Raw genomic sequence first — 24034 nt, 5'->3', positions numbered from 1 at the left:
CCTGTAGCTGTTGTGAGAGTGCATTAGTCACACGATAGAGCTTGTCCAGAACAGCACGGAGCGACCTGAGCTGCTGCTGACTCCAGAGGAGGAGATGGCGGGCGGTTGATGTACGCAAACGTCACAGTTCTTGTCCACCCAGACCTGTGCTTGCCCTGAAACTGCCGTAAGGTGAGCAGCACTGCCAACAGCTCAAGGCAATGGATATGCCACTGCAGTCATAGTCCTGTCCAGGAGCCAGAGGCTGTGTGCCCATTGCATAAATCACCCCAGCCCATTCTTGTTGTCCGTTGTGACAACAACGTGTCTGAACACTTGTTCTAAGGGCACTTCTTGTTCTGAACACGGAGAACTTGCTCTTCTCCCAGTTGACCCATAGCCCCAGAAGGCAGGGGTGTTCACAGAGATGTTCACAAATCTCAAGTGTGAGCCAGAATGAGCCAGACATCGAGATCGGTTGAGAATGCGGATGCCAACTTCCCATAACAGGTCAAGGGCAGACGACTTTATAAAAAGGAGAGACATGGGAAGCCCAAAGAGGAGGACCTTGTACTGGTACGACCAACCCTTGAAAGCAATGGTCTGTCGAGGGAAACTCAAAACGTGAAAATACAAATCCTTTAGGTCAGTTGCTGTGAACCAATCTTGGGGGCAAATGCACAAATGCTTGGGTTTAAGACTAAGGACTGTAAAAAGCACTCTTTCAATTGAAACAAAAGATTCTCCACCTGGTCCTCCTCTGGTGGAAGGACACCACTCCCTGGTTCAGGTTAGCTCTGTCTCAGGGCTGCTTTGATGGACCTTTGGAGGGTTTAGAAGCGGCTTGAGGGACGAGTTGTGTCGCCTGGAGCAGGTGTAGAAGCAGCAGAGGGACGCCCTCGACGAGACTGGGGGAAACCAGTTTGAGATGATTTGAGCTTTGTGACATGGTGCGTTATCCTACTTGGTACACTGCGATCATAAAGAGATGGACATGGTCAGCCACAATACTCAGGTAGCCTGTGACAGTTAAATTATGGTCAATTGGTACCAAAGGGCTCATCCATGCTTAGCTTCACCAGCTAACCAGTCTAAAGTTACAGGTTTCAAGAACATTGCATGCAAGTTTTTCAAATGTCCCATACATCCTTGACCATCAAGTTCAAAAAATGAGAGAGATGTAAAAATGTAAGTGCATTTACATTTAAAAAGACAAGTTCATTAAACCTGAGACCATAAATAGGACAAGCCGTTTGGAGAATTGATGAATGCCGCTGGGATTTCTGGGTCCAACTTTTCTCCATCGGTGGAATTCCCCACCCTGTCTAACCAAATTCACATGATTTTTTAAGATCCTATAATATTTACTTTATTCTGGGGAGGACAATCAATATTTTCTGACCATTTATTTACAATTAAAACTTTTCTAGCATTTAGGCACACTGATAAAATGTTTACCGTCATCTGGCAACTAAAAAGCTGTAGAAGGGTTCTTTAAGGTTCACAACTGTATATTTGTTATTTGACTTATAGTCCTTCTATAATGGTTTATTTCAGTTGATAGCATAAATTATTCAGTAAATGAAAGATTGTTTGCTTTCCCTAGCCATCTGCTCTACCATAAGAAGTAATAACCATTTTATAATGGTGTAGCAACTATAATCAAAAGGTCATCAGAAAAGTATGTGAATGATTTAAGTGCCTGATAGTACAACATCATGGGTTATGATTTCCAGTGTACCTATTGTAAATCTTGCGATTATTTATGAACCTTTGCAGACATCTACTGTACGCACGGCGACTCCTGTGAACACATGGACGCGAAAAGATACCTGGTGTTTAATTAAAGCAATGTGATGGCTGAGACGAGTGATATGAGTCATGAGCTTTACTCATGCGAGGCCTTGAAAAACAGAGCTAATACTGAAGCCTGTCATCATTGTTGTGATGAATTGTTGAAATTGGGGAGGGTAACTTTTGGAAACCATCAGATTGCCCCAGTGCCTGAAGCAAAGGAGGATTCTGTGTTGCTTCCCACTGCCAACACTGTACAAAATGGCTCATTTTGGGTGAATAGCAACTTCCTGTCTCATAGCTAGCATGACCTGAAACTGTAGGCGGTTCTCTTCATCGCACATGTGCGTGAGTTTGATCGTATAAACATCATGCTTAGATTGGAGGTGACGAGGAAAGACTTGGCTCGCAATACTTTTTGCGTTGAATTTATTGGATTAATTTTGCAATGCATTTTACTTAGTCACCTGATCTCAAAACCAAATAATGTTTTGATCTGTACAGAAACCAGAACAGCATAACCCTGAGAAAGTATGTCAGGTTTTGCTTTCCACATGCTTTTCTACTGTCTCAGTGAGAGGAGCCAGTTTGTTTCAGACTTGAAAGGGAGCGAGGGGTAAACGCAGAGAGGATGAAGGGTGTGGGCCAGGCAGATGAGCTGGGAAGAGCCAGCGAGTCTTGTGAAGCACATGTGCTTTTCATTAGCTGGCTCAGACCTGTCCTCAAACTGCTCGCTTCTGGCCTCTGATTGTGAATAATGGCTGATCCTCATGTTGCAGAGTCCACACTGACATCCTCCAACTCCCGCAGGAGCCACGCATCACTTCCTGTGCTCGTCCCCAGGTGCAGACAATATGCTCCTAAAGCGAAATTCAACGAGAGTCCTTCAAACGAGTCCTTCATTCTCACTCCTGGTGATATGGTTGTATGTTTACATTGAGCCATGTCACAGTCAAACGGTTTCAAGATGTCTTGCGCAACCGCTTTGGAAGAGCACAGCTCCAAAAAAACAAATGCTTTTCACAACAATGTGGTCATCATCATAACAGTGTTCTACTATTAGAGTATGATTTAGCATAAAACAAGAAGTCTTTTCTTCTTAGTTCCCTTCCTGAGTAATGATACACAGCCATAAATCATGCATGCATCATTAACGGCACAAGAAATGTGTGTAAAGTGTGATGCTGGAAATAAATAACCAATAAGTAAAAGGAAGGAAAAATTGTGTCAGATATGGATTGTGCAATGTGGATGCAATAAATTAGGCGGGGGAAACAACATGTTTTTATGAGACAAGGTTATTCCCCAAATACAGTTACTTTCAAAGACAATGCTTTTCACATTTCTTAAAACATAACCTGCTCAAGCATGGATACTTTTGGGTGAGCACCATGTAGATGTTGTCCCATGACATGAATATTATATATAATAATTTCAAGATATCAAAAAATATACATAGTTGTTCCTCAATTAAAAAAATTTTGTTGGTTTAACCTAAAAAATAAAGTAACCTGGTTGCCTTAAAATTTCAAGTTCAATGAAATGGAAAAAATTTAATTAATACAATGAAGAAGATTGATTTAATCACCAGAAACTCAAAATATTATGTTATCTGAACTACATAAATTATTTAAGTTGATTTGACAAAAGAAAAAATGTGATTACAAATTGTGAAAATATTTTTTACAGTGTGTGAATGAATTGACTTGAGCAATTATAGCCATTCAACATTACAGTACAATTGAAATCATTTTTACAAAATATAACAACTTTCAATTTAAGTCAGCTTAAAACAATAATAATAATAAAAATATTTAAATTTACATAATAAATGTTACGTTTAGTAGCTGTGTGTTTAATATAGCTGGGTTCAACATATAGGATTTTTTTTTACAAGCCCTACAAAAAAACAACAACAACATTTTAAATATCACAGTTCTCGAATTTCAGTTTTTACACAACTTAAAGGGTAACTAAACCCCTGGTCAGAGCCTGACTCCACCCACTAGCAATATTTGAAAAATGCTGAAAAAATGGGCAGACCCCAGCGGGGCCAGGGGGCGTGCACCTGAGACCCGCCGTGAGTGACAGCTTCTGTCAGACTCTAAAATAGAGCGAGACTGGAGTGACTCAAGTAGCTGCCTTTGCAACAGAGCGGACATTTGAAGTCGAGGACTTTTCTCCCTCACCTTCACCTTCACCTGAAGTGGATGAGGGTGAATTGTATGTAGACACAGGGCCAAATCCATTCGAGCTGCTGGCTCAAACTGCGGTCTTAACTCCCGCATCGCGACCGGCATCTGATGAGTTTTGTCGTCGAGTTGATCTCAATAGCGCACGCTGGCATATATTCATACTGATATTATGCCGCTATATGAAAAAATCCAGCAAAATGCACCGGCTCGTTTGTCGACCCCAGAGGATTAACTTTATCCTAACCATAAATTGTGATTAAAATATCCATGATCACTCGCATCAAGACGCCGCTGCGGTGGAGGAGTCCATTCAGGATGAGCAGTGTTTGGCACTGCGTGTGGAGAAGCCCATGTCCACCTCTATTCCGTTACTATCCTGATCACTGTACTAAACACTGATAAATCTATGCTAACTTGAAGCTATCCTAACTGTACTATGCTACTAGCTACACAAAATAATCTAAATTATCTATATAATGCTATGCTAAATAGATGCAGCAATACTCTATCCTGGTCGTTTTCAAAAATAATCTAAATAACTATATAAACGCTATATGCTATTATATGCTATCCTGATCGTTTTCAATACTCATAAATCCAACTCCTGACTCGCTACAGTAGTTTTGACGGAACCAGATGCTTTTATAGCAGGGGCTGCCAAAGGCGTGGTGAGCTCGCACCAAGGGTGTGACAGAGTGCGTCTGAGAGTTCGCTACGTCAGCAAGTACCCCTACTGCAGGAGCTTTCCGTTTAACCTGAAGAGGGCAGCACTCAGACGTTTTTACACCATATATTTGAAAATCAAAACACTTTATACTCAATTGTCAAAAAATGTACTCGAATCAATGAACAGCATTTATGAAGCTCCATTCTTACAGATCATTAACTAAAAAAAGTTGTTTTGGTGTTTAGTTACCCTTTAAACTATTAGTCTAACTAATCTGGGCATGGTTAATCTTGTATTAATCCAGGACATTTAATTAGCTTTTATAAATATGCTTTAAATAAATTACTGGTACAAAATAATGGCACTGACTGTAACGGATTGAACCAGAGGATAGACGAACAGATCCATTCGCAAGGCTTTATCCCAAAAACGTAGTCTTAGTACAGGCAAGGTCAATGAACAGCAGACAGGTATGGCAGGGGCATAGCACAGAGAAATCCTAGCAGCAAGCGTGGGTCGATTTCAGAGCAAGTTGCATTTTAGTCTGGGACTAGACTTTAGCCTTGTCTGTGAGACTGGGGGATAAAGTTTAAACATGAATAAAGACAAAGTAAATAGTCAGTTGTAAGAAAATAAAATAAAATAAACAAATTACAAGCAATTGTAAAAATAAACACAATACAACAAAGAAAAAAATACTTCTTATTTCAAGTAAGAAGTACTAAAAACATGTTAACCCAGATAGCAAACTGACATTGAATCAACGTGGAAACGACGTCTCTCATGACATTGAAACAACGTTGATTTTGCTCATCGAATTAACGTTGAACCAACGTCAGACGCGGCATTCTTCAAAGCTAAATGAAAATCGAAAATTGGTTTGCTTTCATAACGTTGAAACAACGCGTTGATTTCAAGTTGATTTTCCGTTAGTTTTGAAAGAATGACGCGTCTGACGTTGGTTCAACGTTAATTCGATGAGCAAAACAATGTCAGATCAACGTTGTTTCGATGTCATGTTTCCACGTTGATTCAATGTCAGTTTGCTATCTGGGAAGTTACTGATATTGATACTAAATCAAATGTAAAGCAACACAGCATTGATTTCTTTGTATAGATTCATTTTAGATGACTCCTCATTAAAGCTACAAAAGTCATTCAGTCAAGAGCAGTGAGACTTTTCTCTTTGTTCCTTTGGCTCTATTATTAACATTAAAGTCACCGTGAAATTAAAATTCGTATTTTTCAATGGAACGTTGCAGTGTTTTCTAAATTATTTATCTGTGCGCATAATCATTGTTTTAAATTCATGCGCCCTCGTAATCTTGAATCAAAGGAACATTCCCTCAATCTTGCAGTCTCATCTCTTCTCTGATGATGTGTTTACTGGTTAACCGTTTCATGCCAGTATGAGTTATGGTTTAAGAAATGGTTTAAAAGCACTTGAACGAATGATTGGCTGATCATAGGATTGGTTATACTGTTTACTGTTTTTATCAATATACTGCATCAAAAACAGGCAAAGCAACACCTAAATATTATTCAGCAAGTTCAAGCTTTTTACAGAAAGTGTAATCCTCTTTGTAATCATTAACATTTTTCATGAGTAACTGTCATTTAATTACACATTTATTTCTCAGTAACTGTAAACCCCTGGTTCTTGTGAGGAGCAAGAGTGATCATGTGATCTCTGTTTATTGGTCATATCATATCTCAGCCCTGACTTGTCAGAAAAGTATTCAACATGCATATGTGAGCCATCTGGGACATGTTTCACGCATCGCCAACTGATCAGACCGCCACAGTTGGCTCTTGCATTGACATTTTCGACTTTGATTTGCACAATAGCGTTCTTTGTGATAAATAATGGAAATAAATGATCAGTTGGTCTGTGCCAGCTCAGGCTGCACTGTAAGCCCATCCGGGGTGATATGTTCGTGTTCTGCCTAGCGGGATGGTATGGATTGAATGTGTTTGTGGCATATTTCTGGAATTATGAAAAACGATGACAGAAGCAGATGGCGTTTTACCCCACTGCAATCTGTCATAAAACATAAATATTTCATAAGCATGTCTTTCTGTTTGTGACAAATGATGTCAGCGTTTGACTGTCACATCTATACAGCTGAAGATGAAGTCATATACGTCCACCAAACAACAAATTAGGGTAGCTAATTGTAAGAAATGTTCCTGGTTCAACATATTTTGTTGATCCTGGAACAACATTCCTGTTAGACCTAAAATGTTAGACCTAACCCTACCCCTAAGATTAACCCTATACGCATTACTTATCCCTTAAATCAGAGGTAAATGATGGTGAATAACACTGATGTAGAAGCACCTAACCCTAATTGTAAGCCTAAACTTAACTGATTGGTTAACCGATTGGTTGATTGGAATGTTGTTCCAGGATCAGCTAAGATGTTGATTCAGGAACATGCTGTACTTAGTCAAATCACATTGACCATATACACTCACCGGCCACTTTATTAGGTACACCTGTCCAACTGCTCGTTAACACTTAATTTCTAAGCAGCCAATCACATGGCGGCAACTCAGTGCATTTAGGCATGTAGACATGGTCAAGACAATCTCCTGCAGTTCAAACCGAGCATCAGTATGGGGAAGAAAGGTGATTTGAGTGACTTTGAACGTGGCATGATTGTTGGTGCCAGAAGGGCTGGTCTGAGTATTTCAGAAACTGCTAATCTACTGGGATTTTCACGCACAACCATCTCTAGGGTTTACAGAGAATGGTCAGAAAAAGAAAAAACATCCAGTGAGCGGCAGTTCTGTGGGCGGAAATGCCTTGTTGATGCCAAAGGTCAGAGGAGAATGGCCAGACTGGTTCGAGCTGATAGAAGGGCAACAGTGACTCAAATAACCACCCGTTACAACCAAGGTGGGCAGAAGAGCATCTCTGAACGCACAGTACGTCGAACTTTGAGGCAGATGGGCTACAGCAGCATAAGACCACACCGGGTGCCACTCCTTTCAGCTAAGAACAGGAAACTGAGGCTACAATTTGCACAAGCTCATCGAAATTGGACAATAGAAGATTGGAAAAACGTTGCCTGGTCTGATGAGTCTCGATTTCTGCTGCGACATTCGGATGGTAGGGTCAGAATTTGGCGTCTACAACATGAAAGCATGGATCCATCCTGCCTTGTATCAACGGTTCAGGCTGGTGGTGGTGGTTTCATGGTGTGGGGAATATTTTCTTGGCACTCTTTGGGCCCCTTGGTACCAATTGAGCATCGTTGCAACGCCACAGCCTACCTGAGTATTGTTGCTGACCATGTCCATCCCTTTATGACCACAATGTACCCAACTTCTGATGGCTACTTTCAGCAGGATAATGCGCCATGTCATAAAGCTGGAATCATCTCAGACTGGTTTCTTGAACATGACAATGAGTTCGCTGTACTCAAATGGCCTCCACAGTCACCAGATCTCAATCCAATAGAGCATCTTTGGGATGTGGTGGAACGGGAGATTCGCATCATGGATGTGCAGCCGACAAATCTGCGGCAACTGTGTGATGCCATCATGTCAATATGGACCAAACTCCCTGAGGAATGCTTCCAGCACCTTGTTGAATCTATGCCACGAAGAATTGAGGCAGTTCTGAAGGCAAAAGGGGGTCCAACCCGTTACTAGCATGGGGTACCTAATAAAGTGGCCGGTGAGTGTATAGTCAAAGTTTATGAGACATTCAGTTACACTTTAAAATGAATAACAGTAAACCAAAAGTTCAGTATCAGAAATGGCTGGCATTGTTGCAATGGATCATTTCTTTTGATCGCTGTTTTGCTGTTGTCACGACATGTCTCATTTTCCCTATGCAAACTAAACGAAACAGCAGTCGTATTTATGTATGCAAATATAATAATGACGTTGTTGCTTTTGGTTAGATTTTGAATCACGGCCATTCAAAGAGTTTACGTCAAAGTAGAGATTTTCATAGTTTCATCACTGAAATTGTCAACGTTATATTAGTATCTGTAGATTAAGCTGAATTAATTGCAGGGAATTCTGCACAATGAGAAGAAAATGTAAAAAGCTGTCTAAAGGATCAGTGATCGATGTTTAGAAGTCTCCACTGGAGTGGCAGTCGCTCACAGGGAAATACCAACGTTTGAAATAAAACACTTCTAGTATCAGAACACATGGGGTGAGTGTTTTATAGTTTGGTATGTGCCTTATGATGTCTCTTTTACATTGGATTCCATAGGCTGGAAATAGTTGTGGAATCTCAATTAATGTCACTCAGTCTTGGAACAATGCCTAGAGTCATGTTGGCCTGACACTAAATGAGGGATTGTGTGTTAACACATCACAATTTGCTTCTACATATGTGTATTAAAACACTGGTTGAGAATAGCTCTCTTTAGGGGATCTGACCTTCCAGGGGTTCACCTCAAGTGGCCAATAAACCAGATCCAATCACAGCTTTCTCAAAACACTTCATATCCAATGAACATTAAGTGAGTTGAGGAATCTGTTCAGAAATTGAAACAGCTCCTTGTTTATAGAGAAGTAGCTTATTTTTGCAGTATAGAAATGCCCATAGAATACAAGTTTTCATGCTTTGGAACAAGAAGATCTAGAGACTGTCAGATAATCACCAATGAATGTGAATGAGCCAGCATGCGGTTGTTGATGTCATCCTTGGACCCTCTAACAGAAGAACTGTCTGTTTTTGCATAGTCCTTTTAAAAGGAAAGGGCCATGCAAGCCTTTATTTTTTTTTCCTTTAATTTGGTAACTGGCCATTTACTTGCCGTAGGGTTCACGAGGTATCCCAGGCTCACAGGTCAGTGGAAATGACTGGATCTGAGATCCTTCCAATAATCTCACTAGAATTCCGTGCCATTTGAATTCCAGGATGCTGTAGTCGGTTCACTGCAGTTGCCGTCAGTTACATGGACGAGGGCCACGGAATTCTCTGCTCTCTTAAATTAAATCTTCAGGCTTTTCCAGCTGTTCCAGCGAGAACGGGTAGAGGGTTGAAGGGGGGTTGTGGGTGTAGATTAAATTTTGCTTCTGCTCCTTACTACTAAATCTATTTATCTGCTGCATTTAAAGGGATACTTCACCTCTGGAAAGATGAATGTGTATTTAAAATAGGCCATTTATGTTGAAGAAATGTGAAATAATTTTTAAATTTGGAGCTTTCTAGACTGAGAAAATTAGGCTTATGTGGATGAAAGACAACAACTCCCAGAATGCACTTGCTTCCCTGCCCTAGGAGGCCACGCCTACCGGTAACAGAGCACAGTAGTTAAACAACAAGTCTAGGCTACTAGTCAGTCTCCGTGGTGAGTCCCGAAAATGTGTTTCGAGATCGCCCAAAATGTCCGGGATTTGGCTTTTGCGTTCTACAGTCGCCATTCATTATGTTTACTGTGGTGAGCAGGACGAGTGAGGGCCTCGGGAGAACGGCGCGAGTCATGTTTCCTTTGGCGAGCGGGACGAGTGAGGGCTGCAAGAGAACGGCGCGAGTCATGTTTACTGTGGTGAGCAGGACGAGTGAGGGGCTCAGGAGAACGGCGCGAGGCCGGTGGCGTGATTACCGATGAGCGACACCTGTGAGATGCACCGGTCTCGTATCTCTCACGGAGGAGGGGGGATTTTTTTAGAAATGTTAAAATGCACATAAACCGATCACTTGTTTAGCGTTCATGTAAACACTACATTCAGATTCACCAATGGGAATGAATTCAGTTAGACTGAAACAAAAGCTGTGCATGTAAACAATGAATGACGACTGCAGAAAGCAAAAGCTGAATCCCGGACATCGACAACCGGACATGTCCAGGAAAAAGAGGATGGTAACCCTTACTATTCAGCTTTCTCCACAGAACAAGAGCCTGCTAGCTTAGCTTCCAAAAAAAGATGGCCGACACTACAGTATGTGTTCATTCTGTGAGTGAGATCCACTTTCTATGGGTGGGTTGAGGACAGACCCTACTACTGACTGTAGTCTTTACCCAGACAGCAAACTGACATTGAATCAACGTGGAAACGACGTCTCTCATGACATTGAAACAACGTTGATTTGCTCATCGAATTAACGTTGAACCAACGCCAGACGCGGCATTCTTCAAAGCTAAATGAAATCGAAAATTGGTTCGCTTTCATAACGTTGAAACAACACGTTGATTTCAAGTTGATTTTCCGTTAGTTTTGAAAGAATGACGCATCTGACGTTGGTTCAACGTTAATTCGATGAGCAAAACAATGTCAGATCAACGATGTTTCGATGTCATGTCCACGTTGATTCAATGTCAGTTTGCTATCTGGGTAGCCTCTGGCTAAATAACCCTCTGATGACGCAAAATTATGATTTTTGTGTCATCGGAGGATTTTTACCTGACAAAAAATACATAAATCTCTATTCTTAGGGGGATGTGAGGGTGGAAAGCACTGTAATTTGAAAATACTAAAGTACTAATACAAAGCTTAATGCTAAATCCTGAAGTATCCCTTTAACAATCCCTCTCTCGTGTGGACTCTACCCAAATGGTGATTTGTACGAAATAATTGATGAATTGTTCTTTCTCATATGAAATGTCTTGAAAATACACCTGTCATTCACATATTGGTACCCAGAACTACAAACCTAGAAAGGTTGGATGGCCACATGCTTTGGAAACTGAAGGCATGCTGCTGTCTTGATCATTTCATACTTGATAAATCTAAACAAAGACCAGGTTATTGTCTTTGACAAAAAGCATCTAGCTTAAACATTCAGTGGTGGTTTGCTCTACTATCTGTTTAAATATGCTGCTTCTTCTGTCCTCCTCTTTCATTTTTTGAGTGGGCGGGGTTATGTTTGGATTACCTCATACACTCTGTGCTTTATGGAAATATGGAGAGTAATGATAGCAATATTCGAGCTGCACTTGGACAGTCTTCACATTCATCAGGAATAGTTGCCTTGCCTAAGCAGTACTCATAGTGCTTGAGGGAGGTTTGCTGTCTGACACCGGGAAACCAGAGGAGTGCATCATTAACTAATGGCAGACGCACCTGTCTGGGTGTCTGATCCACACGTCTGAGAGTTGCTCTGACTGATATATTAGAGAAGATTATAAGCACTAAGGAACAGGTCGACAGGTTCAGCTAAATATTTGAGATAATAATTAACAAACAGACATTAGCCACAGTCAGTCCAAGAGCATTCCACATTTTATCATCTCTGAGTTTTGATTTGCTAGTAGGATTTACTGTAGTGTCACATGGCCTAGCTTTTGGCCAATTTTACAGCTTATTCTGGCCTAGAACTGTCCACTTATTTATGTCCAGCAAAATAGTGATATTTTTTCATGCATTTGGTGTCATTTCTGCTAAATGAAATTACGGTGCTATTGGGTATTTTACTTATTATTTACATATTAATAATTACAATTAATAAAGTGTGTCACATGCAAATACTTTGCTGTCGGAAAGAATATGAATTATGAATATGAGGACCCATGTATAGGTACACTTTCGAGTTCTGCAAAATTGTAGGTAGAAGCAAATTTCTCCAATGAGCCTGTGTGGGAAATAATGGACACCACAATATTAGACTGTCTGGGAAAGCATTCATTCAAATACTTGTGAGTTTTTCCGTTGATTGTTCATTGATTCCATTCTGCAACTAATGGAAGAAATGGGTGTAGACATTTTAGACATCGAAGTATAGTTGTAAAAGAAAATGTGTGAACCTTTAATAGTTTTCTGCATTCTTGAGTAGCAAGGTTTGATTCTTGAAGGAATCTTTCTTTTGAGCTGGTTCATAGGAAGTAACCGGTTGAGCCAGTTTATTAATCAAACTGAATCGAATTTTAGTTCCGGTTTGATACCGCAATACGCACAAGTCGAAGTAGCACGTCTGACTGAAAAATAACCAAATGAGCCGGTTCAACCTATTGTCGAAGTTGACCACCCAGCCAGAAATGGTTCACGTCGTGTCTGCCCATTCAGAGACAGTTCAGGTCACGTCGGCTCCGTCAGAAACGGTTCACACCATGCCTGCCACCGATCTGCTGAGCCTGATATCCTCGTCACCCCTGCCGAGCCTAAACTCCACACCAGCTCGGTCGAACAGCTTACTGAGTCACCTGGTGGGAGAGCAGTGGACGATCAAGTGACTGAGCCTGTCATCCACTCCGTCTCGGTTGATCAGGAGATGCCCATTTTCGTGGCCGCTAGGGCACTGATCAACTATTTTGAATATCTAGTCCAGATAGAGATACCCTTCAGACCTTTCGTGTCCCCTTTCGTGTCCATTGTTCCAGGGCCAGAGACAGTGTCCATTCCGGGGCCGGAGCCAGTGTCTGTTCCAGGGCCGGTGTCTGCTGTTACAGTTCCTGAGCCGTAGTCTACTATTGCAGTTCCTGACCCGGTGTCTGCTGTTGCAGTTCCTGAGCCGGTGTCTGCTGTTGCAGTTCCTGAGCCGGAGCTGGTGTCTGCTGTTACAGTTCCTGAGCCGTAGTCTACTATTGCAGTTCCTGAGCCGGTGTCTGCTGTTGCAGTTCCTGAGCCGGTGTCTGCTGTTGCAGGTCCTGAGCCGGAGCTGGTGTCTGCTGTTACAGTTCCTGAGCCGTAGTCTACTATTGCAGTTCCTGAGCCGGTGTCTGCTGTTGCAGTTCCTGAGCCGGTGTCTGCTGTTGCAGTTCCTGAGCCGGAGCTGGTGTCTGCTGTTACAGTTCCTGAGCCGTAGTCTACTATTGCAGTTCCTGAGCCGGTGTCTGCTGTTGCAGTTCCTGAGCCGGTGTCTGCTGTTGCAGTTCCTGAGCCGTAGTCTACTATTGCAGTTCCTGACCCGGTGTCTGCTGTTGCAGTTCCTGAGCCGGTGTCTGCTGTTACAGTTCCTGAGCCGTAGTCTACTATTGCAGTTCCTGACCCGGTGTCTGCTGTTACAGTTCCTGACCCGGTGTCTGCTGTTGCAGTTCCTGAGCCGGTGTCTGCTGTTGCAGTTCCTGAGCCGGAGCCGGTGTCTGCTGTTGCAGTTCCTGAGCCGGAGCCGGTGTCTGCTGTTGCAGTTCCTGAGCCGTAGTCTACTATTGCAGTTCCTGACCCGGTGTCTGCTGTTACAGTTCCTGACCCGGTGTCTGCTGTTGCAGTTCCTGAGCCGGTGTCTGCTGTTGCAGTTCCTGAGCCGGAGCCGGTGTCTGCTGTTGCAGTTCCTGAGCCGGAGCCGGTGTCTGCTGTTGTAGTTCCTGAGCCAGTGTCTGCTGTTTCAGTTCCTGAGCCGGTGTCTGCTGTTTCAGTTCCTGAGCCGGTGTCTGCTGTTGCAGTTCCTGAGCCGGTGTCTGCTGTTGCAGTTCCTGAGCCGGTGTCTGCTGTTGCAGTTCCTAAGTCGTGTCTGCTGTTACAGTTCCTGAGCCGGTGTCTGCTGTTGCAGTTCCTGTGCCGGTGTCTACTATTGCAGTTCCTGACCCGGTGTCTGCTGTTACAGTTCCTGACCCGGTGTCTGCTGTTGCAGTTCCTGAGCCGGTGTCTGCTGTTGCAGTTCCTGTGCCGGAGCCGGTGTCTGCTGTTGCAGTTCCTGTGCCGGTGTCTGCTGTTACAGTTCCTGAGCTGGTGTCTGCTGTTGCAGTTCCTGAGCCGGTGTCTGCTGTTGCAGTTCCTGAGCCGGAGCTGGTGTCTGCTGTTACAGTTCCTGAGCCGTAGTCTACTATTGCAGTTCCTGAGCCGGTGTCTGCTGTTGCAGTTCCTGAGCCGGTGTCTGCTGTTGCAGGTCCTGAGCCGGAGCTGGTGTCTGCTGTTACAGTTCCTGAGCCGTAGTCTACTATTGCAGTTCCTGAGCCGGTGTCTGCTGTTGCAGTTCCTGAGCCGGTGTCTGCTGTTGCAGTTCCTGAGCCGGAGCTGGTGTCTGCTGTTACAGTTCCTGAGCCGTAGTCTACTATTGCAGTTCCTGAGCCGGTGTCTGCTGTTGCAGTTCCTGAGCCGGTGTCTGCTGTTGCAGTTCCTGAGCCGTAGTCTACTATTGCAGTTCCTGACCCGGTGTCTGCTGTTGCAGTTCCTGAGCCGGTGTCTGCTGTTACAGTTCCTGAGCCGTAGTCTACTATTGCAGTTCCTGACCCGGTGTCTGCTGTTACAGTTCCTGACCCGGTGTCTGCTGTTGCAGTTCCTGAGCCGGTGTCTGCTGTTGCAGTTCCTGAGCCGGAGCCGGTGTCTGCTGTTGCAGTTCCTGAGCCGGAGCCGGTGTCTGCTGTTGCAGTTCCTGAGCCGTAGTCTACTATTGCAGTTCCTGACCCGGTGTCTGCTGTTACAGTTCCTGACCCGGTGTCTGCTGTTGCAGTTCCTGAGCCGGTGTCTGCTGTTGCAGTTCCTGAGCCGGAGCCGGTGTCTGCTGTTGCAGTTCCTGAGCCGGAGCCGGTGTCTGCTGTTGTAGTTCCTGAGCCAGTGTCTGCTGTTTCAGTTCCTGAGCCGGTGTCTGCTGTTTCAGTTCCTGAGCCGGTGTCTGCTGTTGCAGTTCCTGAGCCGGTGTCTGCTGTTGCAGTTCCTGAGCCGGTGTCTGCTGTTGCAGTTCCTAAGTCGTGTCTGCTGTTACAGTTCCTGAGCCGGTGTCTGCTGTTGCAGTTCCTGTGCCGGTGTCTACTATTGCAGTTCCTGACCCGGTGTCTGCTGTTACAGTTCCTGACCCGGTGTCTGCTGTTGCAGTTCCTGAGCCGGTGTCTGCTGTTGCAGTTCCTGTGCCGGAGCCGGTGTCTGCTGTTGCAGTTCCTGTGCCGGTGTCTGCTGTTACAGTTCCTGAGCTGGTGTCTGCTGTTACAGTTCCTGAGCCGGTGTCTGCTGTTGCAGTTCCTGAGCCGGAGCCGGTGTCTGCTGTTGCTGTTCTGGACCCGGTGTCTGCTGTTGCTGTTCCTCGTCTTGGTTGCCTGATGGACTATCTGCCTCGTCCTGGCCGCCCGATGGACTGTCAGCCTCGTCTTGGTCGCCCAATGGTCTGCTTGTTCCGTCTTGGCCACCTTACACAGCCTGGTCCACTCTGGTCCTTGTCAGGATTCTGAGAAGCCTGAGGGTCCTGAATTAACCCTCCCATCCTTCCCTGGTCAAGACTTGTTTTTTGGATGAACTGTTTTCAGTTAATTTGATTGTTCTGTATTGGGGTCAGAACAATACAAACTTGATTTGTTTGTTTTGTTTTTTGTGGTCTTGCTCATTGTGTGTTTTTGTCTGGTTTTTGGTGTCCTTCCTTGGGAATGCCAGGTGGCACGCCCAGTTTGTCATATGTTTATCTAGTCTGGTCCTGTGTAAGCACATGAGTGTGTTGTTGTTTCTTGTGCCATGTGCTCTCTTGTCTAATTGTCAACCACGTCCATCTTGTTATCTCGTTATTGGTTTATTTCCCCCACCTGCCTTCCTTGTTACCTCTTTTGTTTGGTAGCCTATTTAATCTCCATGTGTTTGCTGTCTTGTGCCGATTCGTTGTACATGTTCATGTGATTTGTATGTTCCCGCTTGTTTCCCGAGCCTTGGAGGTTGTTCCGGTTCTGTGGGTCATCTTGAATAAATTTTTGCAATTGAATCCACGTCTTACATTCCGTGACATTTCTTGCATCGGCTAAAGTTTATTGGTGTAAAGTTTACAGCACAGAGGAAGCCACAGCTCTCCAAGAACAACATTTCTACCAACCTGAAACTGTGTAGATGAACAAGAATGTTTTGTGAACCAATAAGTAGATAGATTGGAATTCTGCACTTACCCATCCCGACTGTGAAGCACAGTTGGAGCAGTATGATGGTTTGGAGCATTGGCATCTTCAGGATGTCTTCAGGGTGTCCATAAACAGAAAGTCAGATCTGCAACAAGATAAAGACATTAATAACTCAAGTAGGTCTGCCACTAACCAAGCCACAGTTACTGGAAATGTAAAGCTGCCAGTATTGATAATTTTGTGTAGTAAAATGATGCACAGTAAACTAAAAATGCAGAGATTCAGTAAAACACATTGGAACCGAGTGGATTCAGTAACTTCTTGACATTTTTTGTAACCATCTGTGAACAGACTGTGGATGCTTGACATTTTAACTGATCCAAAAGAATTGCAAAAGGTTAGAGCCAAATGTAGACAAGCAGTTTAACAGTCTATAACAAGCCAAAATACAGTTACATCTCCAGCTCTCTACAACTGTGGCAATGTTCTGTGGAGAGATGTGGCCTGTTGTCCGTGAACCTCAGCAAATGAATTAACTGTGCTTGGAGAGCAAAAAGTTTGTGACCTCTGTTTTCCATCAGTGCTGTGTTAAATTTCATCTTTTTTTTCCCCTCCTGATTCAGAAGTTGGAATACCAGGATTTAGGGGTATTTTAAACCTACTCTCAGATTTATAATAGCAAAAAGCAAAGCATTTTGTTGCACATCCTTTCCATTCCTGTATTCCTCCCTCTACCATAATATACGAATGAAAACTTTGTGACCTCATTTGTTTAGGGTTTCTGTGTTAAAGGAGGACAATGAAGCAATAATTTTCAATAAAGCCTAACTCCTCATTTACTTAGCCAAAAGATCCACTGTAGCCTCTGAGACCTCACTTTCCATCTCAACTTTCTTTTCAGTTATTCTCTCTCTTCATTCTTTCCCATCCTTTCCCATCCATCCCCTCCCAGTTACCAAATCATCCGATTGCCCAGGTTATTTGGGGTTTGGGGCAGATCATCATGATTATTATTAGATATTACTTCAGTTACACTTAATTTTGATTGTCAATTTTAGACATTGTACTATCAACAAGTATCTAATATGTCGTTGACATTACATGCAGTCATTGGAGAATTAGTAGACTGTCATAATATCTGCTAACACTTTATTGTGATGCTCCCAAACAGACATTCTACTGACTATAAGTGACTTTGCAAGTACATGTCAACTTAACACTAACCTAACAGTCTATAGAGTTAGTTGAATTGTAGTTGAAAAATAATAAGGGTTAGTTGATGTATTAAACTTGGAGGAGGCTAATTTGCTATAGGCGTCGTATTCCTATAGACTGATGTGGATCAGCTGATGCAAACTTGACTCATATGACCTGCCAGAACTAAAGTTAAACTTGATTTATTTATTGACTTATTATTATTTATTTTTACTTACACTACAAACTAATTGACTATAAATGTCCATGCCTTGCATGTGAGTTTTCTGAGTTTGTTGCCACATGTCCTTCCTACTGTAGGTGGTTATGGGGCTTATGGTGCATATGGTGGTGCTGGAAGGTTCTACCCAATGGCTGGAGGTCTGAAACCAGCTAAATCAGGTGATCTTCCATTGAATATCCAGTCAACACATGTGCAGTCAAGTAATTACATATAACCATTAGGCTTTCTCTTTAGGCACTGGGCTACCGGGTGGTCTTCCAGGAGGTGGTCTTCCAGGAGGTGGTTTACCTGGAGGTCTGCCTGGAGGAGGTCTACCTGGAGGTGCTATTCATTCACCAAGTCTATTGATTAATTCGATTTTCTTAGTGGCTAAGTAACACAAACTGCATAGCTCTCTTCCAAGTCTGATTTTCTTGTTTCAGGTGCTGGAGTAAAGCCCCCTAAAGGCGGTAATATATGTCTTGTCTTTGAGTTTCCATCGTTTTCATTGTACAAATACATTGTAAACTTCTTTTAGGCAATCATCTAAAAATATATAAAATACATAAAAAGTAGGTTGAGAACTGGCCTCATTCTCAGAAGAACCATTCATACAGTGCAAACACACAGGTCCCTTTTTAACACATCTTACATATAACTACATATAACACGGCTAAGACTCTTTTCATGGTACTCCAGTTGGCTCGAACTTGAATGAAGGAGACTTAGATCATGAGCCAAATCAACAAACGTGTCCCCTCTGGGACCCCGCTGGTGGTGTTCGTGTAACGAAGGCCAGCACATTACTTCAGCTTGTCCTTGGCACAATCTAAAAGCAGCATGCAATGTCTGTTCCTCTGTGTTTGATATCGGTTGGAAAAGGGTTAAACAAATAAATGAACAGCCTGAAACATCAGCTTCCAGGCACTGAAATCAGATAAGATGACTTTTTTCGGAGCATGTGAGGCAAATTAAATCACTGAGGAATCAATATCTGCAGTCTAGCTTTGCACTCGATGTGTATAATGATGTAACTAAATGTGTGTGTGTTTATGTTTGTTCAGGGCCAGGTGTAGGAGGAACTGGTACTGGTCTCCCAGGTGCAGTGAATGTATATTCTTTAGCTATTACTGGCATCGTAGTGATTATAGCTGGCAGTGATAGTCCAGTCTACGATGGTGTTGTCTTTGTATTGTGTGTTAGGCTTTGGCATTCCTCAGACTGGTGTACAAGGACTGGGCCCTGGTGGGGTTGGACCTGGAGGGAAAGCAGCAAAACCTGGAAAAGCTCCAGTGCCGGGTAAGCGTGGGACATTTATATAGACCGGCCTATGTTAATATGCACAATTATAGATCAGCTTTTCAATCTTGATTTTTGCAGGAGTGGGAGTGCCTGGTCCGTATCAAGGAGGACTTGTTCCTGGACAAGGTTTGTTCTTTTCCTCTGTTAATGTGCTGTAATTTGACCACCAGGCCCAAAAGGAATCTGCAAACGTTTTTTGACATTTTCTGTGCTGATTGTGGGGAACATATGCCGAGTTCTGTGAATTGGATCTACACATGGCAAAATGTGTTCAACAGAGCTGCAGAAACTATACTTCTAGGCCAGAAACATATTATATGCAAACCTACAAATTCTTGGCACACTCAAAAGGGCGATATAGTTACCTTTAAAGTGTGTAATGGATTTTTCAGGTAGCTAGCCAAATACGGTTGCATTAAAGGGATAGTTCACTTTGAAATTAATTTTTGATATGTTTTATCTTACCTCAAGGGCATCCAAGATGTAGATGTCTTTGTTTCCACAGTGTTTTCAATTTTGACATTTTTCAGTCAAACCGTTGTTGTCTATCAGTCATACACTGGAGGCTAAGGGGGTCCACCAAAAAGCATGCACAGAGAAGTCCAAATTAAACATGATTTAATGACTCGTAAATGTAAGTACACACTGATGGCCTAAGACATGAAACGAGCGGTTTGTGTGAGAAAACGAACAGTACCCAGATAGCAAACTAACATTGAATCAACGTAGAAACATGACATCGAAACAACGTTGATCTGACACTGACATCTGCTCATGGAATTAACGTTGAACCAACGTCAGACGCGTCATTCTTTCAAAACTAACGGAAAATCAACTTGAAATCAACGCGTTGTTTCAACGTTATGAAAGCAAACCAATTTTCGATTTTCATGTAGCTTTGAAGAATGCCGCGTCTGACGTTGGTTCAACGTTAATTCGATGAGCAAAATCAACGTTGTTTCAATGTCATGAGAGACATCGTTTCCACGTTGATTCAATGTCAGTTTGCTGTCTGGGTATTTATATCGTTTTACCTCGTGTAATCACAGTGATCTGAATCAGTTGTGCAATATCCAACTGAACCGAACTGAATCAGTTCAATGTTACGCCGGAAGTGATCGCTTGCGTGTGACGTCACTCAATATTTACGCGGAGATTTCGGAAGTTTGACCTTTTACTAAACATATTTAGATATACCGAAGTCGTCTTCCATTGCGGTTTCCCGTATATCTAAATATGTTTAGTGAAAGGTAAAACTTCCGAAATCTCTGTATAAACAAAGAGTGACGTCGGCGCGCGAGAGATCACTTCCAGCGCATGTGCAGACCGAATTGCCGTCAGATCATTTTGTCATAGCTGTGATTACAAGAGGTAAAAACTATATAATACTAATCGTTTTCTCACACAAACCGCTCGTTTCGTGTCTTAGGCCATCAATGTGTACTTACATTTACGAGTCATTAAATCATGTTTAATTTAGACTTCTCTGTGCATGCTCACCCAGACAGCAAACTGACATTGAATCAACGTGGAAACGACGTCTCTCATGACATTGAAACAACATTGATTTTGCTCATCGAATTAACGTTGAACCAACGTCAGATGCGGCATTCTTCAAAGCTACATGAAAATCGAAAATTGGTTTGCTTTCATAACGTTGAAACAACGCGTTGATTTCAAGTTGATTTTCCGTTAGTTTTGAAAGAATGACGCGTCTGACGTTGGTTCAACGTTAATTCGATGAGCAAAACAATGTCAGATCAACGTTGTTTCGATGTCATATTTCCACGTTGATTCAATGTCAGTTTGCTATCTGGGCTTTGAGGTGGACCCCCTTAGCCTCCAGTGTATGACTGATAGACAACAGCGGTTTGACTGAAAAATGTCAAAATTGAAAATACTGTGGAAACAAAGACACCTACATCTTGGATGCCCTTGAGGTAAGATAAAACATATCAAAAATTAATTTCAAAGTGAACTATCCCTTTAACTTAAGACTTCAGAAGAAAACAGACCACAGAAGACAGTTTATTCTAATGCTCGCATAGAAATGGCGCATGAAATGCATATTGTGCGGTTAGTCGCATTGAATTCACATACTTGCATTTATTGGTCCATTATCAAATTAGCCAAGACATCTCATAAACAAATGTGTCGAACTATTTCTGCAAACATCTGTGGAGCTTTCTGTGGTTGCAGATTTCGTGCAGGCCACCTATTAAGTTATTTGGAAAAAACGCCAAATTAAAATTGCACACATGGCCTTAGTTTGTTTGATCACTTGTATTTACACGACTACAGGCTTCAATGGACGGGGTGTTCTTCCCGGTGTAGCCACTGGAAATGGACTCAAGCCCAAATCAGGTAAACTGGAAATGAAAATGACATCTTCTAAAAAGAAGCTATATGATATCTATATGACTGACTGGATCTTTCCCATAGCTGCTGGTGGTGCTGGGCAGGGTCTGGGACCAGGTGCTGGTTAGTACATGAGCAACCACTATAAATAGAATAATGATATCTGATTTGTAAAAAAGTGTTTACACTAGAAGTGTATTTTGTCCATTAAAGGTGGACGTGGATATGGTGGACCACTGCAACAAGGAGTTTTTCACGGATACCCCCTGAAATCCCCCAAATCCCCAGGTGAAATTTCCGATTCTTTTAATCAGACTGCACAAATCAGCTCAGCACAGCTTTACCACCCCTCGAAAATAAGCATTTGCTGACTGATTGCATTTGTGGTTTTACAGCAATGAAGCATTTCAATATGAGGTTGCTAGAAATAAGCAAGAATGTCTTTCATCAAATGCTCTAGATGAAACCCAGCTATATTGGATCACTGCTTGGACTTGCATTGCTATTCATCCATTTATGTCGCAGATTGCTCTCCGTTGGTTCAACAGTTGAAGAGCTCAATTAATTTGTTTCGCACTAACCTCAGATTGACGTGCTCTCTGGGAAGTGACTCCTCACTTGGGAAAATGCCTTGACAAAGTTCATAGGCGTAGTTTTTATAGTCATATCTAAAATATATTTTCGTAAATGTTTCTGTCGAAAGCTTGAAATGAAATGCATATTTTCACGTCTCTCTTATCGGTGAGCTATCAGCCTTAATCAAGGATTAGGAATCCATCCAGTAAAATTAGGAGAAATTGATTGCGGTATTAATATGTGAGCCTCTGGTGGAACATAGCTTTTTCCAAACTTGCATATTTGTCCTGATTAAAACAGGATACAGCGTTGATAAAAAATGTGTGGTTGAGCGGTTTAACGCTTCATATGTTGTATAAAAGTGAGCTCATACATCAACAGAAATCATTTGGATGCTTCTTTATCATCTTCAATTTTGCAGTTATATAGCTAAAATGCACTTTTTTGTTTAAACACTTGCCATGTGTTAGTTCATAGCGCGCTTTATTGTTGTGGATAGCTTTGATACATCAAACAGCAACATATTTGATGACACAAATCATTTTTGGTATATCTGTAGTATATTTTGAGACATATGAAAGTACATTGCCTGTCCCAACAGGTGCTGGTTTGCCCTACACTGGTGGTAAACTTCCATACGGTAGGATACAGTACCAACGTTGAGGACATACCAAAAAAATACCTGGTGCATGATGTGTATTAGCTTGTGTGCTGATTCTCACCTGGTGTACCAAAGGTTACGGTGGCTTTGGTGGAGGTGGTGGACTCCCCGGTGGGAAAGCGGGAGCTGGCTCCAAGCCGGGTTATCCAACAGGGACTGGTGTGTTATGTCAGAGCTATACTATTTGAATCATTGTTATACATTACAGAGTGAATCTAACATATTCCACACACACACAAAAAAAACTATATATATCTTTTACCCAAAAATTATTAATGTTTAATAACTATTTAACACCTTAAAAGCCTTAAAAAAAGGGTTCGTTATCTTAAAGGTAGGGTAGGCAATTTCAGAAAGGTTAATAATAGCTAGCTAGCTTTGAAAGCATTAGATCCCACCCTCCCTAAAGAGAGACTCCAAAGCCACGCCTCCTTCAAAAGACATGAACGCACACATCCAGAGCAGATTCTCAAGGCAGGCTGATATGACTTCGTATTCAGACCGAATGCAATGATTGGCTGAACATTTTTTTAGTCCTGAGACTTCCACAGAAGATATATGTACATGTTTTAATATTTAGACTATTATTATTGATTGCTATGAGGATGTAAAGAGACCCAGACAGCAAACTGACATTGAATCAACGTGGAAACGACGTCTCTCATGACATTGAAAAAACGTTGATTTTGCTCATCGAATTAATGTTGAACCAACGTCAGACGCGGCATTCTTCAAAGCTAAATGAAAATCGAAAATTGGTTTGCTTTCATAACGTTGAAACAACGCGTTGATTTCAATTTGATTTTCCGTTAGTTTTGAAAGAATGACGCGTCTGACGTTGGTTCAACGTTAATTCGATGAGCAAAACAATGTCAGATCAACGTTGTTTCGATGTCATGTTTCCACGTTGATTCAATGTCAGTTTGCTATCTGGGGAGTTTCAGTCAGTATAACAAAAATGTAAAAAACAAAACAAAAAAAATACTTTTTTTAATTTAAAAAATAATTTCATATTTATGTGTGCATGCACGATCAGTGTTTGATCTGGTGTGTCTGTTTGCAGGTGTGGGATCTTTAGGGGCCTCCGCTGCACAGGCCAAAGCTGCTAAATATGGTAATACTCATTTATTCAATTATTTTAAATGCCACATGGCCTAAGCTCTATCCACAGAGCAAAGATATTAAGATTTGTTTCATATTCTGTGCATATTTGTGTAATATGAATGTATGAAAAGTTCACTCTGCTCATTTCTGAAGGTGCTGGAGCTGGTTTAGGTGGGGCTGGAGCTGGAGCTTACCCGGGTGGTGCAGGTGGACTTTACCCAGGGGCAGGAGGTGAGGATGCCTTTTCTTTTGTAATCCCACAAAACTGCATTTCCATATCAAAGGAAAAGTCCGTTCAGAACGTAAATCAAGGCACGGCAAATG

At 42.3% G+C, this 24034-nt stretch overlaps 1 protein-coding gene across 3 annotated transcripts in view; it reads left to right on the top strand.

Annotated features, from left to right (window-relative positions):
- elna (elastin a) overlaps positions 1 to 24034 on the top strand; it is a 146415-nt gene that overhangs the window by 77973 nt on the left and 44408 nt on the right. For all 3 annotated transcript variants that reach the window (XM_039654104.2, XM_039654109.2, XM_039654108.2), the window contains 13 exons: positions 17808 to 17888; positions 17965 to 18051; positions 18153 to 18179; positions 18774 to 18809; positions 18913 to 19008; positions 19090 to 19137; positions 21313 to 21375; positions 21454 to 21492; positions 21583 to 21657; positions 22547 to 22585; positions 22682 to 22765; positions 23670 to 23720; positions 23864 to 23941. In XM_039654104.2, coding sequence (XP_039510038.2) covers positions 17808 to 17888; positions 17965 to 18051; positions 18153 to 18179; positions 18774 to 18809; positions 18913 to 19008; positions 19090 to 19137; positions 21313 to 21375; positions 21454 to 21492; positions 21583 to 21657; positions 22547 to 22585; positions 22682 to 22765; positions 23670 to 23720; positions 23864 to 23941 — 804 coding nt within the window. The remainder of the gene's footprint in view (positions 1 to 17807; positions 17889 to 17964; positions 18052 to 18152; positions 18180 to 18773; positions 18810 to 18912; positions 19009 to 19089; positions 19138 to 21312; positions 21376 to 21453; positions 21493 to 21582; positions 21658 to 22546; positions 22586 to 22681; positions 22766 to 23669; positions 23721 to 23863; positions 23942 to 24034) is intronic.

Source organism: Pimephales promelas, chromosome 16, assembly GCF_988280905.1.
Source record: "Pimephales promelas chromosome 16, fPimPro1.hap1.1, whole genome shotgun sequence".
NCBI classification, from domain to species: Eukaryota; Metazoa; Chordata; class Actinopteri; order Cypriniformes; family Leuciscidae; genus Pimephales; species Pimephales promelas.
This window is presented reverse-complemented; position numbering and strand designations above follow the sequence as displayed.